The 20684-nt window shown below is 38.4% G+C and overlaps 1 protein-coding gene across 1 annotated transcript; it reads left to right on the top strand.

Annotated features, from left to right (window-relative positions):
- Window positions 1-206: 206 nt before the first annotated feature.
- Window positions 207-18978, top strand: LOC121477122. The gene is made up of 6 exons (XM_041731346.1): window positions 207-428; window positions 1095-1190; window positions 2066-2089; window positions 11432-11595; window positions 12352-12469; window positions 14895-18978. The coding sequence occupies exons 2-6, from the start codon at window positions 1169-1171 to the stop codon at window positions 15296-15298; spliced, it is 732 nt and encodes a 243-aa protein (XP_041587280.1). The 5' UTR covers window positions 207-428; window positions 1095-1168; the 3' UTR covers window positions 15299-18978.
- The last annotated feature ends 1706 nt before the right edge of the window (window positions 18979-20684 follow it).

The raw sequence follows: 20684 nt of genomic DNA, 5'->3' as shown, positions 1-20684 counted from the left end.
TGCTTTGGGGCTAGCCTTTCCAGCACCCTCAGAGGTCTCTCCAGAAAAACAAAGTTGTGGATGATAATTTTTAAACTTCTAGAAACTTAGCCAACCCATTTAGAATATGTCTGGACCTAACATTTAATAAACATTGATCTTCAGGCAGACATGTGTAATAAAGACCGTGGTGGGTTTTTTTTTTGGGGAGGGGGGGCGGCGGGGGATGGAGGAGGAACTAAGTTGGGAGCAAAACGCGTGACCACTTTTGCTGTTGTTTAGCCGGTGACCTCAGGGACATTATTTAACTGTGTGCTTTCTTCATTTGTAAGCTGCAGGGGAGAATAATTTGTCTTCTAACTTATCGAGACATACTGCAAAGAAAAATGTGGTGGCTGTGAAAAGTGTTCTGGGATCCTTGGAAGAAAGGAGTACTATATAAATTCACGGTAGTATGGTGATTATTTATAATATGAGCCGAAACTGAGATGTCAAACATCAAAATGTCTTTTCCCAAAGTTGGAATAACAGCTCGTGTAAGCTTATTCACTTGGTGTGCTCTATTTGAGAGGCACAAAATACTTTAATTTCTTTAATTTTAAATATATTTGTGAGATGGTATGGTTCTTTAAAGTAAAGCTACTCAAAGACCGTAAAATGGTTGGGCTTTTAGATGTTGGGTACTTACTAATGATGTACTGATAGAAACAAGTGAACTTTGCATCTATTTATACTGTGGTTTTCACTACACTGAATGAAATTTCATTTTCTCCCAGTGTTTAAATCACGTCTTAAATGTGAAGATTGATACCTGACTAGTACATATAAAGATGATGCCTTTCTTTGTGATAGCTGAGGGAGTCTCTAGTGAGGGATGTCTTTTCTTCTTCCAGGGGCTTCTAAAATTTCTGACTCTGAAGCCTGTGTCCAAATTTTGATTTGTACTGCATAGATTGTGTTTTTCGGGGGGGGGGGGGGGTCTATCTTAAATCAAAGTTTATTAGTATATGAAATTTTAATAGAATTTTCTGTGATATATTTGATGTTACTTAAGCTTTATTAGGTAAATATAAAAGCGCTTAACACATTTGAATTATTACTATTTGATATTTTAGTGTATTATTTGCCTAGTTTTCAAGAAATTATCAAGAAAACATCAATATACAGCCATCCATTAGTTCATCGCTTAATGGATCCACGAGCTCAAAAAGGTACATTATTTTGTTTCTTTATATAATTTGACTGATTCTAAGAAGAGAAACAACTAACTAGAATACAAGTGCTTACCTCCTCAGTGTTCCCTAGTGTCTTAAAGACAGTGAGGACTTTTCAATTGCATATTGTATCTTGGCTTGTGTTTGCTAACCTGAAAATATCTATAATAATGCGTAATGTCTACTGCTATATGTATGGTCCTGATGATATGTTAGAAATCGTTTTGACAGACAAATTAAAGATACAAACTTGCTGAGTACTTAGATGTTTTGTGTGTGTGTGTGTGTGTGTGTGTGTGTGTGTGTGTGTGAAAAAGAATAAATTTTTTTCCAGTCACATAATTGTGATTTCTAAGGTATTTCTTTTTAGATAGGAAGAGAGATGAAAAATAGTTTTGTGTAAGGCTACAAGTTTTTATGAATGCCTGCCTGAAAGATGATTTTAGACTATAAAAACATTTCTAGCTTGTGTTTATGGTTCCTCTGATACACTAATTGGAGACAAATACATAATATGATTTGACCTTTCAGTATAAGGAGAATTTAAGTTTGAATTCTGCTATAATTGTAGTTATTTGAAATTGATCTCTCATTTTGACATCATTTTAAGTATCAAGAGTGACTTTGCATGGATTATGTAATGTAACTATCCCCATTGTCTTGAGATAAAAAGTGCAGACAGACACTCTAGATGTAGACCTGAACAGCAGGTACTATGTTTTGGTAGAACATTTGTTGTATAAATTTAATTATCTTGTCTTCTTTATTCTTCTCTCTCCTTTATCTACACACAGATGTTTTCTAAGAAATGTAGTCCTGTTTGTTTGTTTATTTATTTATTTATTTATTTATATTTTTTTCCTTTTTTTTAGGCATACCAGGTGGCCTCTACCTAGGTGAGCATATCTTTAGGCCAAGAGAGCTGGGAGTATGCCCAGTCTTGGCAGCCTACATGACTTAAACACAATGGTTTTACTGTAGTGATTTTTGCAAACCTAAATATTTAAAGTCACAATCAATTAGAGAATCCAGTTATTTAGACGATTTGAATGAAGATGCAATTTCTGTGCAGTTTATGAATAAAATTTCATCATCATCATTATCATTAGTAACAATGCTTGGTTTCAACTCTGAATATAATAATTTGGCAAATTACAAAGGAAATGGGAGAACTTCAGGGTAAGGTTGAGACAGAAGAAGTATTAAAATATTTTATAACATGAGAAAACACACCCCATAGTCATCTGTATAGCTAATTAAAGCTTTAAAAATATGTTTGCAGGCAGATTAAGTGTGTGCTGTTGGGGCAGAGTCAGATGGCATTTTGTTGGAAAGACTTCTACTGACCAGAGGAACACTCAGTTCTTTAGTGCTGCAGGATAGTGACTTTTCCTGTCCCAACTCCTATACTTCGTATCTTGTGCTTGGAAAAGATGGAACAAACCTATAGCCCAGTTCTTCTATTTCAGCGTTGGCCTGAAGGTCCAAGAATTATAGGATGTCACTAAGTTTTACACAGATTAAAGTTAGGACTGTGGTATGTACCAATAGTCCTCCTCTCTCTCTGGTTTCTAAAGCTACATGAAGGGTCTTAGCTCTCTAAAACCTTATTCATATTAACTATTCCAAATACCTTGTATTGCCTACCTGTTGCCAATAGCTACTCTCTAGCTGCTTAGCCCACATAACAGTGCATTATAAAATAGCTCCACAGGGTCTGTGGCCTTGGAGCAGATTTATCCTAAGCCTAGGCTCAGTAATTTCTGTGCATGACTCCCAAATCTACCCCTCTAACCACTTACTTGATGTCCTTCTTACCACCTTGTGTCAGGTCAGAGCCTTCCAGAAGCTGATGCTAACATGGGATTAAATGTGTAGGAGATTCACTGGGGGAAATGTTTGTGGACAATAAAGAAAGAAGGGATGGAAGTGGGTGGGGAGAGCCATCAGACTGGGAGGTGCAGGTCTGACATAGGTGAGAGGTGAGAGGAGAGGGAGCCAGTGGCCCACTAGATGTGTGTTGTCTATGGAACAGGAGGGAGGTGACTAGCCAGCAGCCCCAGGGGAAGGCATGGCATCTGAGGAGCCAAAGGGGCAGAACTGGAGCTGGTGGGCAGCAGTGCTCCAAGAGGCATCCCTTAATCTGAACAGCACACTCTGTGGCCAGTGTGTCATACCACAGAGTAATATGCATTAAGAAAATAGTTTCCCTTTGCAGATTTACATCCCAGCCTAACCTATGTTTTCTCAGTTTATACCAATTTCATTTCCGTGGCTGCTCAGAAATCTAGAATCATCCTAGTTCCTCCTCCTTCTATTGTTCATCATTACGTCCCATCAGTTTTACCAAAACATGTTTCCTGACTCCACTAGCCCTCTGGCAGCACCAGTTGCCTTGGTTCAGGTCTTTTTTTAAAATTTTTTTTATTTATTTATGATAGCCACAGAGAGAGAGAGAGAGAGAGAGAGAGGCAGAGACACAGGCAGAGGGAGAAGCAGGCTCCATGCACCGGGAGCCCGATGTGGGATTCGATCCCCGGTCTCCAGAATCGCACCCTGGGCCAAAGGCAGGCACCAAACCGCTGCACCACCCAGGGATCCCAGTTCAGGTCTTTATCATTTCTTCTTGTGACTCTTGTAAGTGCCTTCTCCTTACCTGGCTGCCCCCACTCTAGGCCAGCTCTTTCTTTATCCTATTGTCTTTCTCTAGAGCTGCATGATCTTTTCAAAAATTCATACCCATCACAATTGCTTTCAGCCTAAAATTCTTTGGTGCTTCATTATTTCCAATAGGACAAAATTAAGACTTTTTAGCATGGCCTAAGCATTTTGTCTCATGTTACAACCCCCACTCATCCTACATTTTAGTTCTCAGAGTTTCCCAAACTGGAAAATTGGTCAGGAGTCTTTTTGCCCGTGGGCTTTTGCACATGCTGTTTTCTCTGCATGATGTGTCTTGTCCTCTCTCATTTGACTCCCAGACTCATCATCGTCAGGGCGCAGGTCATTCTTTTCTGAGCTCTCCAACATGTGGAGCTTTTTCTTTCTGTTTTTGAGTTAACTAGTTAAATCTCTATTACACTTACATGTTGCTCTATCTTTAAGTTTTTAGTGCTCCGTCAGGTACTCGATAAAATGAGTGAATGAATGAATGAATTAGCTATAACTGAGGCCTGTTGGCTGGACTTGCTGTTTGCTTATTGGTAATGATAATCTTGTGTTTCTGGTCTCCAGTCAGCTCGCTCTACTCAGAACTCAGTATAATGTGTTATTTAGGGATATCAGGTGAAAACCTTTCATGAACACCTTTATAAATCTTTAGAGTTGGGGCAGCCCGGGTGGCTGAATGGTTTAGCGCCGCTTTCAGCCCAGGGTGTGATCCTGGAAACCCAGGATCGAATCCCGCGTTAGGCTCCCTGCATGGAGCCTGCTTCTCCCTCTGCCTGTGTCTCTGCCTCTCTCTCTCTCTCTCTCTGTTCTCATAAATAAATAAATAAAATCTTAAAAAAAAATCTTTAGAGTTGGATTATGAAGAAGAAGGTTTATCTGAGTAATTCTTTTGCTGTTTAAGGGACATTATTAAACTATAGTCTGTCTGAGGCAGTAATTTTAATGTAGTAGTTGGAGTACCACAGCACATATAATTACTAATATGAGAATTGTTCGTCAACACACGTTATGTGTTTAAAAAGTGATAGGAGCAACTATCTGCTAACTAAGACTAATACATTCCTTACATATTGAATGAAAATCACTCTTGAATTATCAGTCTGCCTCAAATGTCTTCAGAACACAAGTCTGAGTGTCAAGTTTGCGTGTCAATTGTTGCCCTCCAGGGGAGGTCCACCACCACTTCAAAGGCTCAAGGTTTCCTGCTTGGCTCCTAGAGCCAGTGCTCCTGCCTTAGTTTAGTTCTGGCATCTTTTGCCTGGATTATTATAATGGTTTAATGAGCTTCTAATGTAGTCTTCAGCTGCTACTGTCAGAGGTGAGTGCTTCAATGACAAGTTTGCTCATGTCAGTTCCTGCTCCCAATGCCTCACCTTCGAGAACAAAGGTCAACATTTGTTCTGTTTGTTCCTGCTAGTGCAATCCCAACCTGCCTCCTTAGGCTTATTTTCTATAATACCCCAACACGTACCTTGTACACCAGCTCCAGGGGTCTTCTGACTGCCCCCCTGGCCTGTCTCCTCTTGACCTTGCTTCCCCCTTGTCAGCCTGCTCCCCTTCTTCTTCCGTCCAAATACTCAAATGTCTCCCCCTTGAGAATGCTTCTCTCGATTCACCAACCACTGGTACTTCCCAAAGCACTTTAGAAATACTTCATTTATTGTGCTTCCTTCATTCACATGTGTTCACAATAGTCCCAGCAGCAGACTTTTAGTACAACTAATTTTGGTTCTTTTTTTCTTTCCCACTTGCATCCTGAGCAGCCCTGTAAAAGGTGCATTGTCTTTCTTCTGTAAATATAGCGTCACTTGATCCACTTGATCCACTTGATCAAAGTGACAGCTTCTGTGTATTCTTGAAACTAAGCAGACCTCCAGACAAAAAATGTTTGTGAACTCATCTCAGGAATTCATTTTAACATCAGGCCCAGGACCTTGACATTGCAGACACATTCAGAATTCTTTCAGGCTAGCCTGTGAGCATTTACTAATCGGAAAATATTTTTAACATCTTTCTTTTTTTCAAATCTCTAGCTATTTCTAAGAAGCACATGACATTCATCTTTGAATGGAAGATTCAGCTGAATGACAAGTCTCTTTCATTTAGTAGAGGAGATTTTACTTTAAATTTTGCTGACAGGTTTTCATGACAGCCCTCAAGTGGAAGGTTAAATTCACCTGTCATAGCTATTAAAGACATTTTTTTTTTTTGGTGTATTTCTGTGATCTGACCCTTCCATTTGTTATTGTTGTTATTGACCTTAAACGTATAAAAGAGAAGAATATAGACAGAGCTTCTGTTTTTGAAGGCTTGCTGCAATCCAACCTCTGAAGTGAATTCACTGTTAGATTTTCCTCTCAAGAAAAGCATCACCATAATGTAGCAGAATCCTGCTAATTTTCACTTCATACTTGAAACTCCTTTAATTCTCAGGAGAACAAGAGCACCTGGTAGATTTTATTCATGATCAGCAAAGATTTAATAGCAGGAAAATGGTGTTAAGTCTTATTTGTATCAAAGAGCATTAAAATAGATAGGCCCAAAATAGCAATATAATTATAATATTGTCTTGATGTTTTATTTACAGTTTGTTTTGATATTTATATTTTAACATTAAACTCATTAATAAAATAATACTTTATAGTAGATAGCTTTTATCTACAGGTACAGGTATTCGGTCTTCTGCTTTTCATATAGGGAAGTCAAGATTCAACATTTTGTGTAACATTACTTGGTTTTAGTTACTTGCCTCAGGGCCTTAAATGCTAGATAACAAGGAGAGAATATTTGTGGAAAAAAATATTCTTCAAAAATGTAGATTAGAATTCCATTGTATGATAATGATATTAATTTTTGGAGGAAATTGCTCTTGAAATCTTAACTAAAAGCCAGAGAATATCTACTCATTCATTAATCTTCTCAAGATTTCAATCCCATATTCAACAAATAACTAAGCATGCATTTTAAGGAAAATATTCTTTGAATATTATGTTTGGGGCTAGATTTCTCTTTATTACAAGGCCCATGTGAGGATGTATATGCAGTTCTTTCTACTATATTTTAGTTTAGAGAATTTCATCATGTAGTGATTTGCTAAAACTTAATATTAAACATGTTTTTTGATTTAAATAAATGACTGTTTAAAATTTTTAAATAACTACTGCTAAAATTAATTGTAGCCCAAAATCTTTAAATCAAAGTTAATGCTGAAAAACAGCAAAGTTTGAAGGTAGAAATAACTGCATGTGTGTATTTGCTTTTAAAATCCTAAATATTACATCTAGACAAATTATTTTAAGCAGCCAACTTTGGTACATTTTGGTTTCCTGTTATAAACTATACTAATTTTTTATGAGACTGCTATCTTAAGGACTGTTTGTAGTGTTTATATAGTATTTAAATGCAAATGAGAATATTAATATAAAACATTATCAGTTAAATTTTATTCAACGTGATAATATTTTCTGTATGATACAAAGTCATCTTAGTATATAATTAATTTTGAATGACCACATATGGATTGCTGGTTATGCTCTTTTAAGTATATATGCAATTAATAGTGATTATTGTTTCATTAAATCTCTTTGAAGATCCTTTTTATTGGGAGTTGTAAGTAATTTTTGATTATAATAATATATTCATTTGTATGGTTTTCAATCTCACTTCCTTCTAAAGATAAATATGCGGCCATTCTAAAAAAATGGCCGGTTTTGTTTATTTAGAAAGACAGTAAAAAAAAAAAAAATCATTTGTTATTTCACTGTTGTTGTGAGGACAACAGCACTAATCTGGTCCATTAACCTTTAAAAGAAACTGCAAAGTCAGACTCTAGCAGTAAATATTCAGTGGCAAAGTTTTTATATCAAAGATTGGAACTTTAGGAGATGCTCCTGGGATTTAGTGTACTCTAACATCTATTAATCCCTGATACCCTGGGTGACTTGTCAAAAAGTGCTCCACTTACAGAGAGTATGCAAGGATGCCCAAGAGGACACATTCGCAAAAAGGTCAAGGAAGCAATTACTGTTTCCTGCTTTTCCCTCAAGAACTGCCACAGCAAATGCTGTGCCCCTCCCCCACCTCATCTTACCAAAGCCTGTGAAGATCATGAAAGTTCAAGTTCCAGTGAAACATAGTACCAATATTATTTGGTTCTTAGAGCTCTTCTTTCACGTCAGCGCATGCCATAGTTGAAGAAGTACAGTGAAATGGATTAGAAGAGGTGACTCTTGCTGAAGAAAATCAGTTTTGTGTTCCTGTATCTCTCTGTCAAGGGTCAATATTTGTGCTGGTGGTAGAGTGGATGTAGACTGGGCCCTTCCTGTGGCATGCAGTTAAGTTGGAGTTTTTTTGGGAATACTGGGTTCTGTGTGGGTCCTTAGAAGGACTCTATTAAAGGATTGCAGAATTTAGGGCAGGAAGTCATGTTGATAGGAAGTCCCTCCTGGGACCGTGGCCTCTGAGGGAAGTTTTCAATGATGTTAAACTTGATCTACCTCTGTCTAGTCATTCTGCTCCCCGAATATTAGGGAATGATGTTATCTGAGCTCATAGGGCAGAGTTGGAAATAACATCTTCTCTTAGGACTTAGGGACTCAACACTGTCACTTCTACTTATTCTTGCCTCAGTGGAGAAGTTTGAAAGTCTCTTGAGGCTTTTATGTACTCTGTAGTCCAGAATTTTTTAGACTGGCAATGGAGATATATATCTATATATCTATATCTATATCTATCTATATTATATGTGCATATTTTCCCCCTTCACTAAAATTTTGGAACATGTTTTAAAAATAAAAGTCTGCTTATCTTGGAGCTTACTTTTAGGAGTTAATAGACAACAAAATTGGTGGTGTTAGATTTTGGCTTAGTATTGAGAAGAATTTTCAATAATCCTATTTTCTTTTTTTCTCTTAAAGATTTTATTTATTTGAGAGAGAGAGCACACGAGCAGTGGGGAACAGTAGAGGGAGAGGGAGAAGTAGGCTCCCTACTGAGCGGGGAGCCTGCTGCATGGCTTGATCCCAGAACCCTGGGATCATGACCTAGCCAAAGACAGATGTGTAACCTACTGAGCCACCCAGGCACCCCAATAATAATCACATTTTCTAAATGTATCTCATGAAGTAGCACATTTACCCTCATTGGAATATTTAAGGAAGCTGAACAATCTGGATATGTAGTTTACATCAAACATGAGGTACAAGATTAGACTGGAAGGTATCTAAAGTGTTTTCCATTGTGACATTCTAGTGGATTCTATGACATTTTTTAAGTGGTCTATCTGTTTTAAAATTTTGAATAATTGCATTGTTGGAAATTTTGAAAGTTTTTAACTTTTGAGATTTGGGAAATAAATTCTCTAGGAGGAGCTTGTCTTCTATGAAGACTAGGTTGAAAAATTTTTGTACTGCCCCCAAATGTCTTGGAAATACTTGTATTTGTTACTTATTTGCTTGCTAATTTTTGGATCTCAGGACTGAGGTGTAAATTAATCACCCCCATCAGGTTATGGTGCACTCCCATCAGGCAAGACTCCAATGTTGTATGTAGATCTGTCTGTATGTTCCTCCCTTCTTCCCCCTCTCCCCTCCTCTCTCCCCCGCCCCTTTCTGTCCTCTTCCCTTCCTGACTTCCTCTTTTACAATTAAGAACTAGGTTGAAGAGAACTAGGCCTGCTGAGGTGGGAGAACTAGCCAGTAGGACTCTAGTCAGACTCAGAGAACAGAAACAAGACTTGAAAAGTCAATGGGTTTTAAGTATTGGAGTAAGAAATAAATAGCTTCTCTGTTAGTGCAAGTCGTAGGTCAAAGGCTAAATTTAAGACACATTTCCTTTGTGAAGCCATCTCTTAGTGACCTTCACCAGTGCATTCTTCCTTCCTTATTTAGTGCTAGAATTTTCTTTTGTTCCCCAGCTTTATTGAGGCATAATCAACAAATAGGAATTATGTATATTTAATATGTGTGAATTATGTTTTGATATATATATGGATAGATGTATAGAAATGAACATGGCAGTCAAGTTAATTAACATACCCATCACTTCACATAGTTGCTGTTTTCTTTTGTGTGAGATGAGAACATTTTAAGATCTACTCTCTTAGCAAATTTCAGATCTACGTTATTATTATTTTTAAAGTTTTTATTTGTTTATTCATGAGACACACAGAGGCAGAGACATAGGGAGAAGGAGAAGTGGGCTCCCTTTGGGGAGCCCGATACAAGACTTAATCCCAGGATCCCAGGATCCCACCCTGAGCCAAAGGCAGACGTTCAACCACTGAGCCATCCAGGCATCCTCAGGTCTACATTATTATTAACTGTTGCCACCATGCTATGCATTGGACTTCTAGAACTTATTCATCTTGTGTAAAAGACCACTGTATCTCCCCATTTCCCCCACCCTTGTCCCTGGCAACCACCATTCTACTCTCTGCTTCTATGAGTAAGTATGGAATTTTCAATTGGTACCTCACAATCCAGTATTTTTGTTTCTATGGTGATCTTGTTATATAATTTAGTTTCATGACCAAGATGTAATAACAGTTGTAATAATGATAATAATAGCCAAGGTGGTAAGCACTTTACATATAGCATCTTATTTAATCTCCCAGATGGAGGTTCTTTTATCTTTCACATTTTACAAAGGAGGAAACAGACTTGGAGAAAGATGTGTATCTTGCTCCATAACTAGTTTGTAAATTTTTATTTTTTTATTTTTATTTTTATTTTTTTTTAATTTTTAGAGACAACTAGTTTTTAAAAATTCTAGCTTTTTAGGAGTAGAGAGGGAGGATTTGGAACAATAAAAAAAAAAAACCCCACATTTTGGCTCCTTCATTTACAAGTTGTGTGAGCTTGGGCAAGTTAATAAGGCTCCCTGAATCTTAGTTTTGTTATCTGTAAAATCACAAATAAGAATGACTAAATTATTTGTAAAAATTATCTGAAATAAAAATAAATTACATGAAATATCATATACAATATATTTAACATGGTCTAGCATGTTAAATATGTGCTCAGTAATTGGTGAATTGCTTATGTATGTTGCAGATGTTAAGATGCCATGAGTTGCCCCAAAGTGATGGTATAAAAATAAGTAATAATAAAATATCACAGGGGTATATTGTTGGATGGTATTAAATATTTTTTGCCTGGGTAAAGGCGGGTCATAAAGGATATACTACTATATATTCTTGATGTAGCTAGTTACACTGTGTAGCCTATGTGAATAGTCAAGATCTTATGTTCCATCACCAATCTTTCTCTTGTTCTAGATGAATAGATTGGTAGTCCTTGAAACATACTGCTTTTTAAAAAGTATATCAATTATTATTTGTTTCATGTGACTTTGCAGAAACGAATAATGGTGATTTTCACTTTGGTGGATGTATGAACTGTTAGCTTCTAGCATCAGTTATTTTAAAATAGTTACTTACTATTACACTGCACTTAACATAAGTGAATATTCAAGCTTAGAATAAGTAGAAATGCTACATTTCCATCAGGTTCTTTTTCTTGGTTTTTACTAACACAATCACAACTGTTGACTTTTTCTTTTCCTTTCAGAGAAGACAGATGATGACAACAAGAAAGTGGTTGCAGAGATCATGGCAAGATGTTTTGTTCCAAGGTTAATAACAACCACCTCCTGGGAGGGATTTCACTTTGTTGGTCAGGAGATTCGGATTACTGAAGGCATGGATTGTTATGGTGCTGTTGTTTGGCCATCGGTATAATTTCACACAAAATTTGCTATATCTCGATGATTTTCTAGCCAGTTTTGTTCCTTATTTTGTACTATTTGGAAGGAAAAAAAAGGTTTCCTAGTTCTATCTTGTGACCTCAAACAACACTAAAACATAGAAATCATGAAATTGGGAAAATGCTTCCACCAATTAAATCTATTTCTGATTTATAGGGTTAATACAGTGCTGTTTACATCTGCAGTGTTTTGTGACCATGGGAGTTTAGCAAACATTTTTATTTCCCATTCAACTGGCTCCATTTGAGTTAAATAATCATAATGAAATCTGTCAGTCTCAACATGCAGAATGTTCTACAAGGTCACCAATCCTTTACCAGTTTTCCATGAAGGGTGTAGACCACCCCCTTTCCTCCACTGTCTGCCCCAATCCCACACACTTCTTTGAAATGACTATTATTATTAGAAGTTGCTTTCTTTAAAGATAATCAAACGTAAGCAACTGAATTCCATAGTTTCAGTTTTCTTATCTCCCCAGCAATCCCCAAGGACTTTTTGTAGTCTAAATGTTGACATCCTCCAATAGTGGAGGATATCCTCCAATAGTGGCAGATGTACTTCTGTTGATAATTTTCTGTGGTGATCTGTACACTTGCACACATATATTCACATGTGTACACGTCATAGCATTAGTATATTTTGTATATTTATCTAATAGACTTTAATTTTACTTTCTGTTATTACTTGCCAAGCACTACTTTTTTCTTTTTTAAAACTTTCATAGGCCCTTGTTCTATGCTATTTTCTGGAAACAAATGTAAAGCACTATAATATGGTTGATAAAAACGTGATTGAAATTGGAGCTGGAACAGGACTAGTCTCCATCGTGGCAAGTTTACTTGGTAAGTAGGTATTTTTGATTGAATGGGATCAAAGAATTTAATGATCAGATGTCATTAGCTGCTTTTAGTATTCATTTTACTCTGACCTAGGCCTAATTGAATGGGCTTCACCGGGAAACACTACCAATTTTAAAGTCACCTTACTGGTGTGTTTCAGAATTTTCTGTGAAGTTCTATTAATTCAGCTCATGGAGCAGCAAATCACAAGTGTATTCTAATGGGAGGTGTGCTCAGGCCTCCAGGCTGCCAGAGGAGGCATGTGGGACACAAGGTCCAGGCAGAGTCTACTGCTGCTGACTCTGCTGGTCTTGATTGAGATGTTTGTTCCCAGGTAGCTGTACATTCCTTGTAGGTTTTAAAGTCCTATGCTTTCATGAAAAAGCATCTGTTGGAAGAGAGAAGGAATATTATCAATCTCATCTGCTTCTAATTTTAGGCATTGATGCTTGAATTTCTTTTCTCAGTTCATCTTCATTCTTTGGGGACTCTCTTCTTGTCTCACCAGCATTTCCTTTTCTCATGACATGTATGACAGTCTCTACAAATGCCTAAGCCTGATTCACTTCAGTCTCTTTGTTGTTGTTACCTACTTCATTGCCTTAATTTAGCTGGCTTCTCTGATGTGTGCTCCCCAAATCTGTCTTGATTTCCCTGGTCTTTAGAAGTGCACACCTGCCACTCTAAAATCTTGAGAGGAATTCAAGATTTAGCAATTTACAACTCTCTCAACACTGGGGAAATACAGGATCCTTGAAATCCTCCCCTAATTTTAACACTGGGGAAATACAGGATCCTTGAAATCCTCCCCTATTTTTTTTTTTTTATATTGTTCCTTCCTGATATGGCTTTCTAAAGTCACCATTCCATTTAATATGGGTAGTCAGTGGCACCACTGGGTTTATACTTAAAGGCTTCCTGATCAAGAACACTTTTGTGCTTTTGGGAAGTCATTTGTTTCATTAAAAAGAATTGATCCTTTAAGGCTGCTTATATAACTTGACACAAATAATCAAAGATGGAAGCTTTGTTTAGTTAACATTCTAAGACTAGTGGTATTTACCTCTCGACCCAAAGATCTTAATGGTCAGATAGTTTACATTCACTGTGGATGGAGTGGGCGGGGGATCCTCCATATCTTGGGATTTTAAAAAGATTTGTTGAAAATGAAAGGGAGACAGAACATGAAGACTCCTAACTCTGCGAAACGAACTAGGGGTGGTGGAAGGGGAGGAGGGTGGGGGGTTGGGGTGAATGGGTGACGGGCACTGATGGGGGCACTTGACGGGATGAGCACTGGGTGTTATTCTGTATGTTGGCAAATTGAACACCAATAAAAAATAAATCTATTATTAAAGAAAATGATAGACCCACTTACACTAGAATGTGACAACATATTTCTGTGATTCTACCAATGATACACATATTGCCCTCTCACTTTAATATCTCCCACAAAATATAGTTGATGGCTAGAGAAACTTGTCATGGTGACTAAGGAGTGGGTTCTTAAGTGGTCTGAGCTGCACTAGACTTCTCTCACAGTTTTGCTTTCCTATTTCTTACCCCAGTCTGTTCTTGTCCAATGATGTGGAATTGATCAAGCCTAGATTTATTGACACATTTTCAGGCTCTGCTACAGCTCACAGAGCCAAATTTTATTGGCTGTTGGTTTCTACAATTTTGCTTCTTCCAGTTTCTTTCTTTCTTTCTTTTTTTTTTTTACTACTCACTTTTAACTCGGAGATTGTGCACATCTTCATCTGAATATTCTAAGTCCTGCATCTGTGGTCTTTGGCTGTAGGAATACTATGTACATGTTGTGGCTAGGTTTTAAGCATCTTTTGATGGGAAGATTCATACTTGTAAGGGGGTCAAGCTAAAAACTTGGGCATAAACATGGATGTCATGATACTTCCAACATAATTCCATTGATAAGCCTCTTTCCACACCCGAGCCCCTCCTGTTCAACAGCAGGATCCCTGATGCAGTATACACCCATTTGGCCTCACATGACTTGGGCTCAGAATTGTTTTGGTGAAAAACCAGTGCATTTTTCAACAGTGACTTCTGATTGTTCCAGTAAAGATTCCAAATGTTTTAATTTTTCTCTTTCTCTAGCTTATTTGTCTCCTAGCATGTCATAGATAAATAGCAAAGAACCACTGGGACAACAGTAACAAAAAAATTGCAGGAGAACAGAAAATTGTAAGGGAGTGCAAAGGTGACACAGGAATATAAATTTTTTTTTAAGAGAGGTGTAAAGCTGCCTTAGCATCTGTTTTGAAGGGATTTCCTTCCTGTGTGTACCGACCAGTCTTTTCCTTGGGGTTAGCAATTATGCAGAATTGCAAATGCATGTTGGTTTGAAACCTGATTGCTTTACCTTATCCCTCGAGAGTTACTTTTCCTACTGTTCTTTGCTTCATAGGTGCTCATGTGATTGCCACAGATTTACCTGAATTACTTGGAAACCTGCAATATAATATTTCTCGAAACACCAAAATGAAATGTAAGCATTTGCCTCAGGTTAAAGAACTCTCCTGGGGCATAGCTTTAGATGAGAACTTCCCCAGGTCTTCTAACAATTTTGACTACATCCTGGCAGCTGATGTTGTCTACGCTCACCCTTTCCTGGAAGAACTCCTCATTACCTTTGACCATCTGTGCAAAGAAACTACTGTCATTCTCTGGGTCATGAAATTCAGGTTGGAGAAAGAAAATAATTTTGTAGATAGATTTAAAGAGTTGTTTGACCTGGAGGAGATTTCCAGTTTCCCTAGCCTGAATATTAAGTTGTATAAAGCTATGAAGAAAACTCGGAGGAGTGCATGATACCTTCAGAGGAGCACTTCGAAAGCAAAGGTAGTTTCTAGCAGAGTGTTCCTTTAAAGAAGACCATGGACTATCTGATGTAACACTGACTTTCCAAGGGGACCCCCTCCCTACCCCGCCACCCCCATAAACTTTCCTCACACCCGACAGGGAGTTTTCCAGATGGAGTACCTGGGTCGGGAGGGCTGGCCCAGCCATACTCTGTGGTTATTGGTTAGGACAAGGTCTACTTTCCTCATCGCTCTATAGAACTGTTTATTATTATCATTTAATAAATGGTACTACTATTTTTAATGTATAACTATAGGATAATTTTTAATAATATGTATAAAATGAACATTCTTACTGTTTTAAACATAAGCTCATCTGAGTCTCCCTTCAGGAATAAATACATGGTGTATATTGGGATCTGCAAGTAAATCTGAAAAGGCAGATGCATAATATAATGGTAAATGTGAGATTATATTTTGTGGTTTTCATTAGTGCCAGTTTATAGGTGGTCTGTTGTCTCTGCCTGGCAGGCCTCAAGTGCAACCTCTGAAATTAATCACGCTTGTGGATTTGAGGTTATGGGCAAGGACATTTCACTCTAGTAAATGAAAAATGAATGGAAGCAAACAAACACAGCTGAAATTTGGGAGGACTTCTTGTTTTATTTTTAAGCCAAGTACAGTTATGTTTTATCACAGGAACAGAAAGTATAAAAACTTTGGGTTGAAAATACACATGGAAAGATTTAGGTCTCTAATCTCAAATAACCAGACTTAGGACCGGTTTTAAAATTTAAAGCTTTTGTGATGCACATGTATAGACCTAGATATTTGAAATCCTATGGGTTTTCCTCATATGGGCCTTAGAGATTAGAACAAAGAGTGAAGTAATTAGAGTCAGGGCAAGGAGGGCAAAAAATAAGGATTGTGTCCCAGTGGTTCACACTCCATTGGTGGGTGGCTACTCTTGCAGTGTTCCTTACGTTGTCACAGTGCCCTCGGTGTGGTGCTTATTCTCCTAAGCCCAGCCCTGTGCTTTGCTGGAACTTCTCAGCCACTCAGGGCCCAGCAGAGCTTGTAAAATGACTTCCTAGGGTCCTGATGTGTAAGGAGGTTGCAGATGTACTCTTAGTGGGTTTTTGGCTGTGCAGCCCATAGGGCTGTCTCCCACAGACTCCAGCAATTACATGATCTCTTTGGCTTTTCATAGCCGGTTACTACATAAAGTCATGTGATCCTTACAATCTTTCTCAGAAGTCTAGGGGATATCATTATCCCTACTTCACAACCAGCATTGCTTGGGCTGAAAGAGTGGTCACTTGCCCCAGGCACATGGCTGCAGAGGGCTTGTCTGAGATTGGGGCCTGTGTTCTTACCCCTGCACTGCTTTATGTATTTAAAGCAGCAGTTCTCAAGCTCTTTTGTAAATGAGTGAAGTCATCTCTTCAAAGTGGGATCATTACCCAGAAAGGTAAGCAAATACATTAGAAGAAGTGAGAATTGCCCTTCCTTATATTTTCCCTCTTTTTTTCTGGCCTTATCTGAGTTGTCAAAGCAGGTGCATTTGGAAGGTGACATTTAAGCAGAGCAGGAAGGAGATGAGGGAAGAAGCAATGCATATATCTAGGGAAGTCTGTTCCAAACAAAAGGGGCAGCTATGCCACAGAGGCATGCCAGTCTTCTAGCAGAAACAGTGAAGGCCAGTGTGCTTTGGAGCAGGGCAAGCAGGGGACACTGGTTAGTCAGGGAGGTCACAAGGGGCCAGGTCATGTCTGATCTTCATTGCAGTCTGGCTTCTTCAGAAGCAGACTCTGAGGTGGAGTTTGGTTTGCCAGTCATTTATCAGGGAGTGCCATTGGTATTGAGACCTGTGGGAAGGAGAGGGACAGGGACAGAGACAGAGGACGAGCTGCAGTGTGGGTCCAACCACCAGCAGCTCTGAACCCCAAGTGGCCTTTCTGAGTGGTCCTGTGTTGGGGCAAGCCTTCTGGGCCTTGATAACCTCATTTCATGCAGTCACTGGATGCAAGTTACCCTGTGACCTTGCAGGAGGTGACTCTTCACCTGAGGCCATCCCTGAATATGCTCACAGCTGAGGGCCATTTTGCAGCAGCCAGGTAATAAGTTTTTTCTGAGGGGGATCTGGGCAGCACATCACAGAGAGTACCACTGCCTCTAAGGCCATTGGAAGTACTGGCTTTTTCTCTAGTGAAGGGGAGAATCACTGGATGATTTGGAGTAGACTGAAACAGTATCACTCCATGTGAGGACCACTCTGGCTGCTATTTTGAGAATACTATGAAGGGGCAAAAGGACCAGTTAGGAGGTTGTGGCAGCCATCCAGGTAGGCAAGGAGGGCAGCCTGCTGTAGGGAATGAGTGCTAGAGATGATGAGAAGTGGTTGTTTCTAGACATGTTTGGAAGCTAGAGCCAACAGACCTTCCCACCATGTTGAGGAGTCAAGGCTGACTAAAGTTTTTGATCCTAGCTACTGGATGTCAAGTTAGAGTCATTAGTTTAGAGATGGTTTGTAAAGCTCATTCAGGGAGCAAGAAGACACAATAAGACAAGAATGGAGCCCTAGGGCTGGCCAGCATTAAGGTCAGACATAGGTATATATGATATTTCTTTGAGATTCTGTCCCTTACCCACAAGTTATCTGTTGACTTTGGAAAGAAATGAATTTACTACCACAAAGGGTTTTGAACTGGTCAGTAGAGTTCTAAATTTCCTCACAGCTGACTCGGGGGCTTCTAGCAGTGTTTTAGGTGTGGCAACAGGAATCTAGGGGTAACAAGTGAATACAATGGCTCCTATGCTAAATGTTTGAATATTACTACTAAGCTATTTTTAGGTAGAATGGATAAAGTGTCCTTCTTTTCAAAGACTGTTAGGACCAAACCAGCCATATGGTTCCTCTTTCTCTAAGTGTCAGTCTGTCAAACGCAACGTTCTATAACCATTGTTTTATTCTGTTTATAGCATTCACTTGCAAATTTTAACACCCACACCCACACACTGTGTGTGTCTACTTTTATCTTTTTGCTGTAGGTTCTCCACACTTGTCTAGATTCAATTTCATAATAATTTAATCTCAAAAGATGTAATTTAAGTAGGCTTTTTCTATCTTAAAAGTTTATTTTATAGCTAGTTGATTTGTTAACTTCAGTCCAAGGGAGTTTACTGTGAGTTTTGCCTTTACTTCGCTTTTCTCTGTGTACGTTGTGTCTCCGTGTGTTTGTGTGTGTCTGTGTTCTTTTTTTGACAAGTTAAACTGCTACTGAGAACCTGGTTCAATTCTTTCAGTAACTTTCCAGATTTCTAATAGAATAAACACTGATTGTCAAGGCTTTAGTAGAAGTTTTTGCTTCACAGTAGACATAACCAGCTTGCTGGTGAGACTCTGCCCCATAAGTGTACATGTGACACACATGTAACCATAAAAGTCGTCATGCCCCAGACTGTATCAGTTACCTTTAGGAAACTAAATACTGCATGAAAACTTCTATCTTAGAGTTTACTAATATATCCTATTTCATTTGTGCCAATTTTTGTCCACCAAAATTTTTCAAAAATTGGTTTTTATTCCATATTTATATTTATTTTTTGGGGTAAAGAATTGTGACATTGGGTAACTTCCTTTTTTTTTGTATATTTTTTTTTCCCACTGGAGTTCGATTTGCCAACATATAACACCCAATGCTCATGCTGTCAAGTGCCCCCCTCAGTGCCCACAATCACCCTCCATCCTCTCGCCCACCTCCCTTCCCACTACCCCTTGTTCCTTTGCCAGAGTTAGGAGTCTCATGCTTTGTTTCCCTCTCTGATTTTTCTCACTCATTTTCTCTCCTTTCCCCTATAATCCCTTTCACTATTTTTTATATTCTCCATGTGAGTGAGACCATTGTCTCACTCTCCAATTGACTTAACTTCACTCAGCATAATACCCTTCAGTTCCATCCACTCGAAGCAAATGGTGGGTACTTGTTGTTTCTAATGGCTGAGTAATATTCTATTGTATATATAGACCACATCTTCTTTATCCATTCTTCTGTCGATGGACACCGAGGCTCCTTCCAGTTTTGCTATTGTGGACATTGCTGCTATAAACACTGGGGTGCAGGTATCTCGGCTTTTCACTGCATCTGTATCTTTGGGGTAAATCCCCAGCAGTGCAATTGCTGGGTCGTAGGGTAGCTCTATTTTTAACTCTTTGAGGAACCTCCACACAGTTTTCTAGAGTGGCTGTGCCATTTCACATTCCCACCAACAGTGCAAGAGGGTTTCAGGTAACTTCCTAACGGATTTGGAGCTGATAGTATAAATTCATTGTTGTGAAAGAAAATGTAACAGAATGTTCTTTTATTTTTTTGAATCCCTGGGTTCCAGGAGCATGGTGTCCTCTGTAAATGTCTGGTCTCTAGAGACAGAGACTATCTCCCACTTGTTTTACACAGTGCCATTGGTATATGGCAGATAAATCGTTTCTGAATATCCTTTGGAAGTATGTCCACTGGGTAGGATTTTCATACAGGAAAAGATTTATATGTACTAATTTTGAAAGCAAACTGGGAAACTTGGGTTCTAAAAATAAAAGATTGAAAGTCAGCATTAGATAGAACAGATAAGGAAGCTTATTGATAAGCTTAGATGAAAATATACTGTGCTTCCTTTTTCGACTCCATTTTAACTCAGTTTTCAATGAGGTCTGCATGTAGAGGAGAAAAAAATTGTCAAATATGTGCATTTCTTTCTCCACCAAATTATAAGGCAATAATAAACAAAGTTGGAACAGATAAATAATTTCACAAAATGTGGGGATTGGGGCAAAGCAAAATTTAAAAACCATAGATACTTGTGAGCATGTTTGTGTGTGGATCTAATTCCTTAGGTCTTCTTTATGAAGCCTGGAAATAATTCACAAATGATTTCCACATCCAGGTTTTGGTATATTTGAGTTGTGATGTGAAATTAAGTCTCAAATATTTATGTGCAAGCCTAATTTCAAGTCTGCTTTGCTTCTAAGTTCTGTACAGAATCAAAGACAGTGTTCTGTATTCTTATGTAGCTGTATTAATGGGGGCACTTGTGTCCTCAGTGGCTTTAGTTAGCATCGCTTAGTTCTGTCGTCCCATTAATTCCTTTGTAAAGAGTGCCAAGGCTGGACACTCAGTGTGTATAGCTGTGTAGTACTTATATTGCTGAGCCTATACCACTGGCTGTCAGTTCTACCCAACTAACCTTTGGCCTTTGTTAGGAACAGTGCTTTTATTGGAACAGCTTAGAGGCAGGATTTTTTCCTCTCAATTCTCCCAGTTTCCTTGATTCTAAAGCAGTTGTCTTGCCCTGAAATCCAATCAAGTTTTAGAATTGGCACTTGAACACCAAGGAATTTA

Source organism: Vulpes lagopus, chromosome 16 (assembly GCF_018345385.1).
Source record: "Vulpes lagopus strain Blue_001 chromosome 16, ASM1834538v1, whole genome shotgun sequence".
Classification (NCBI taxonomy): Eukaryota; Metazoa; Chordata; class Mammalia; order Carnivora; family Canidae; genus Vulpes; species Vulpes lagopus.
Note: the sequence above shows the minus strand (reverse complement) of the source record. Positions and strands in the feature narration are given on the sequence as shown.

Coding starts and splice junctions, on each gene's coding strand:
- LOC121477122 (XM_041731346.1), top strand. CDS start 1,169: ATGGATCCACGAGCTCAAAAAG. Junction 1,191..2,065: donor GGATCCACGAGCTCAAAAAG/GTACATTATTTT, acceptor CCTTTTTTTTAG/GCATACCAGGTGGCCTCTAC. Junction 11,596..12,351: donor GTGCTGTTGTTTGGCCATCG/GTATAATTTCAC, acceptor AAACTTTCATAG/GCCCTTGTTCTATGCTATTT.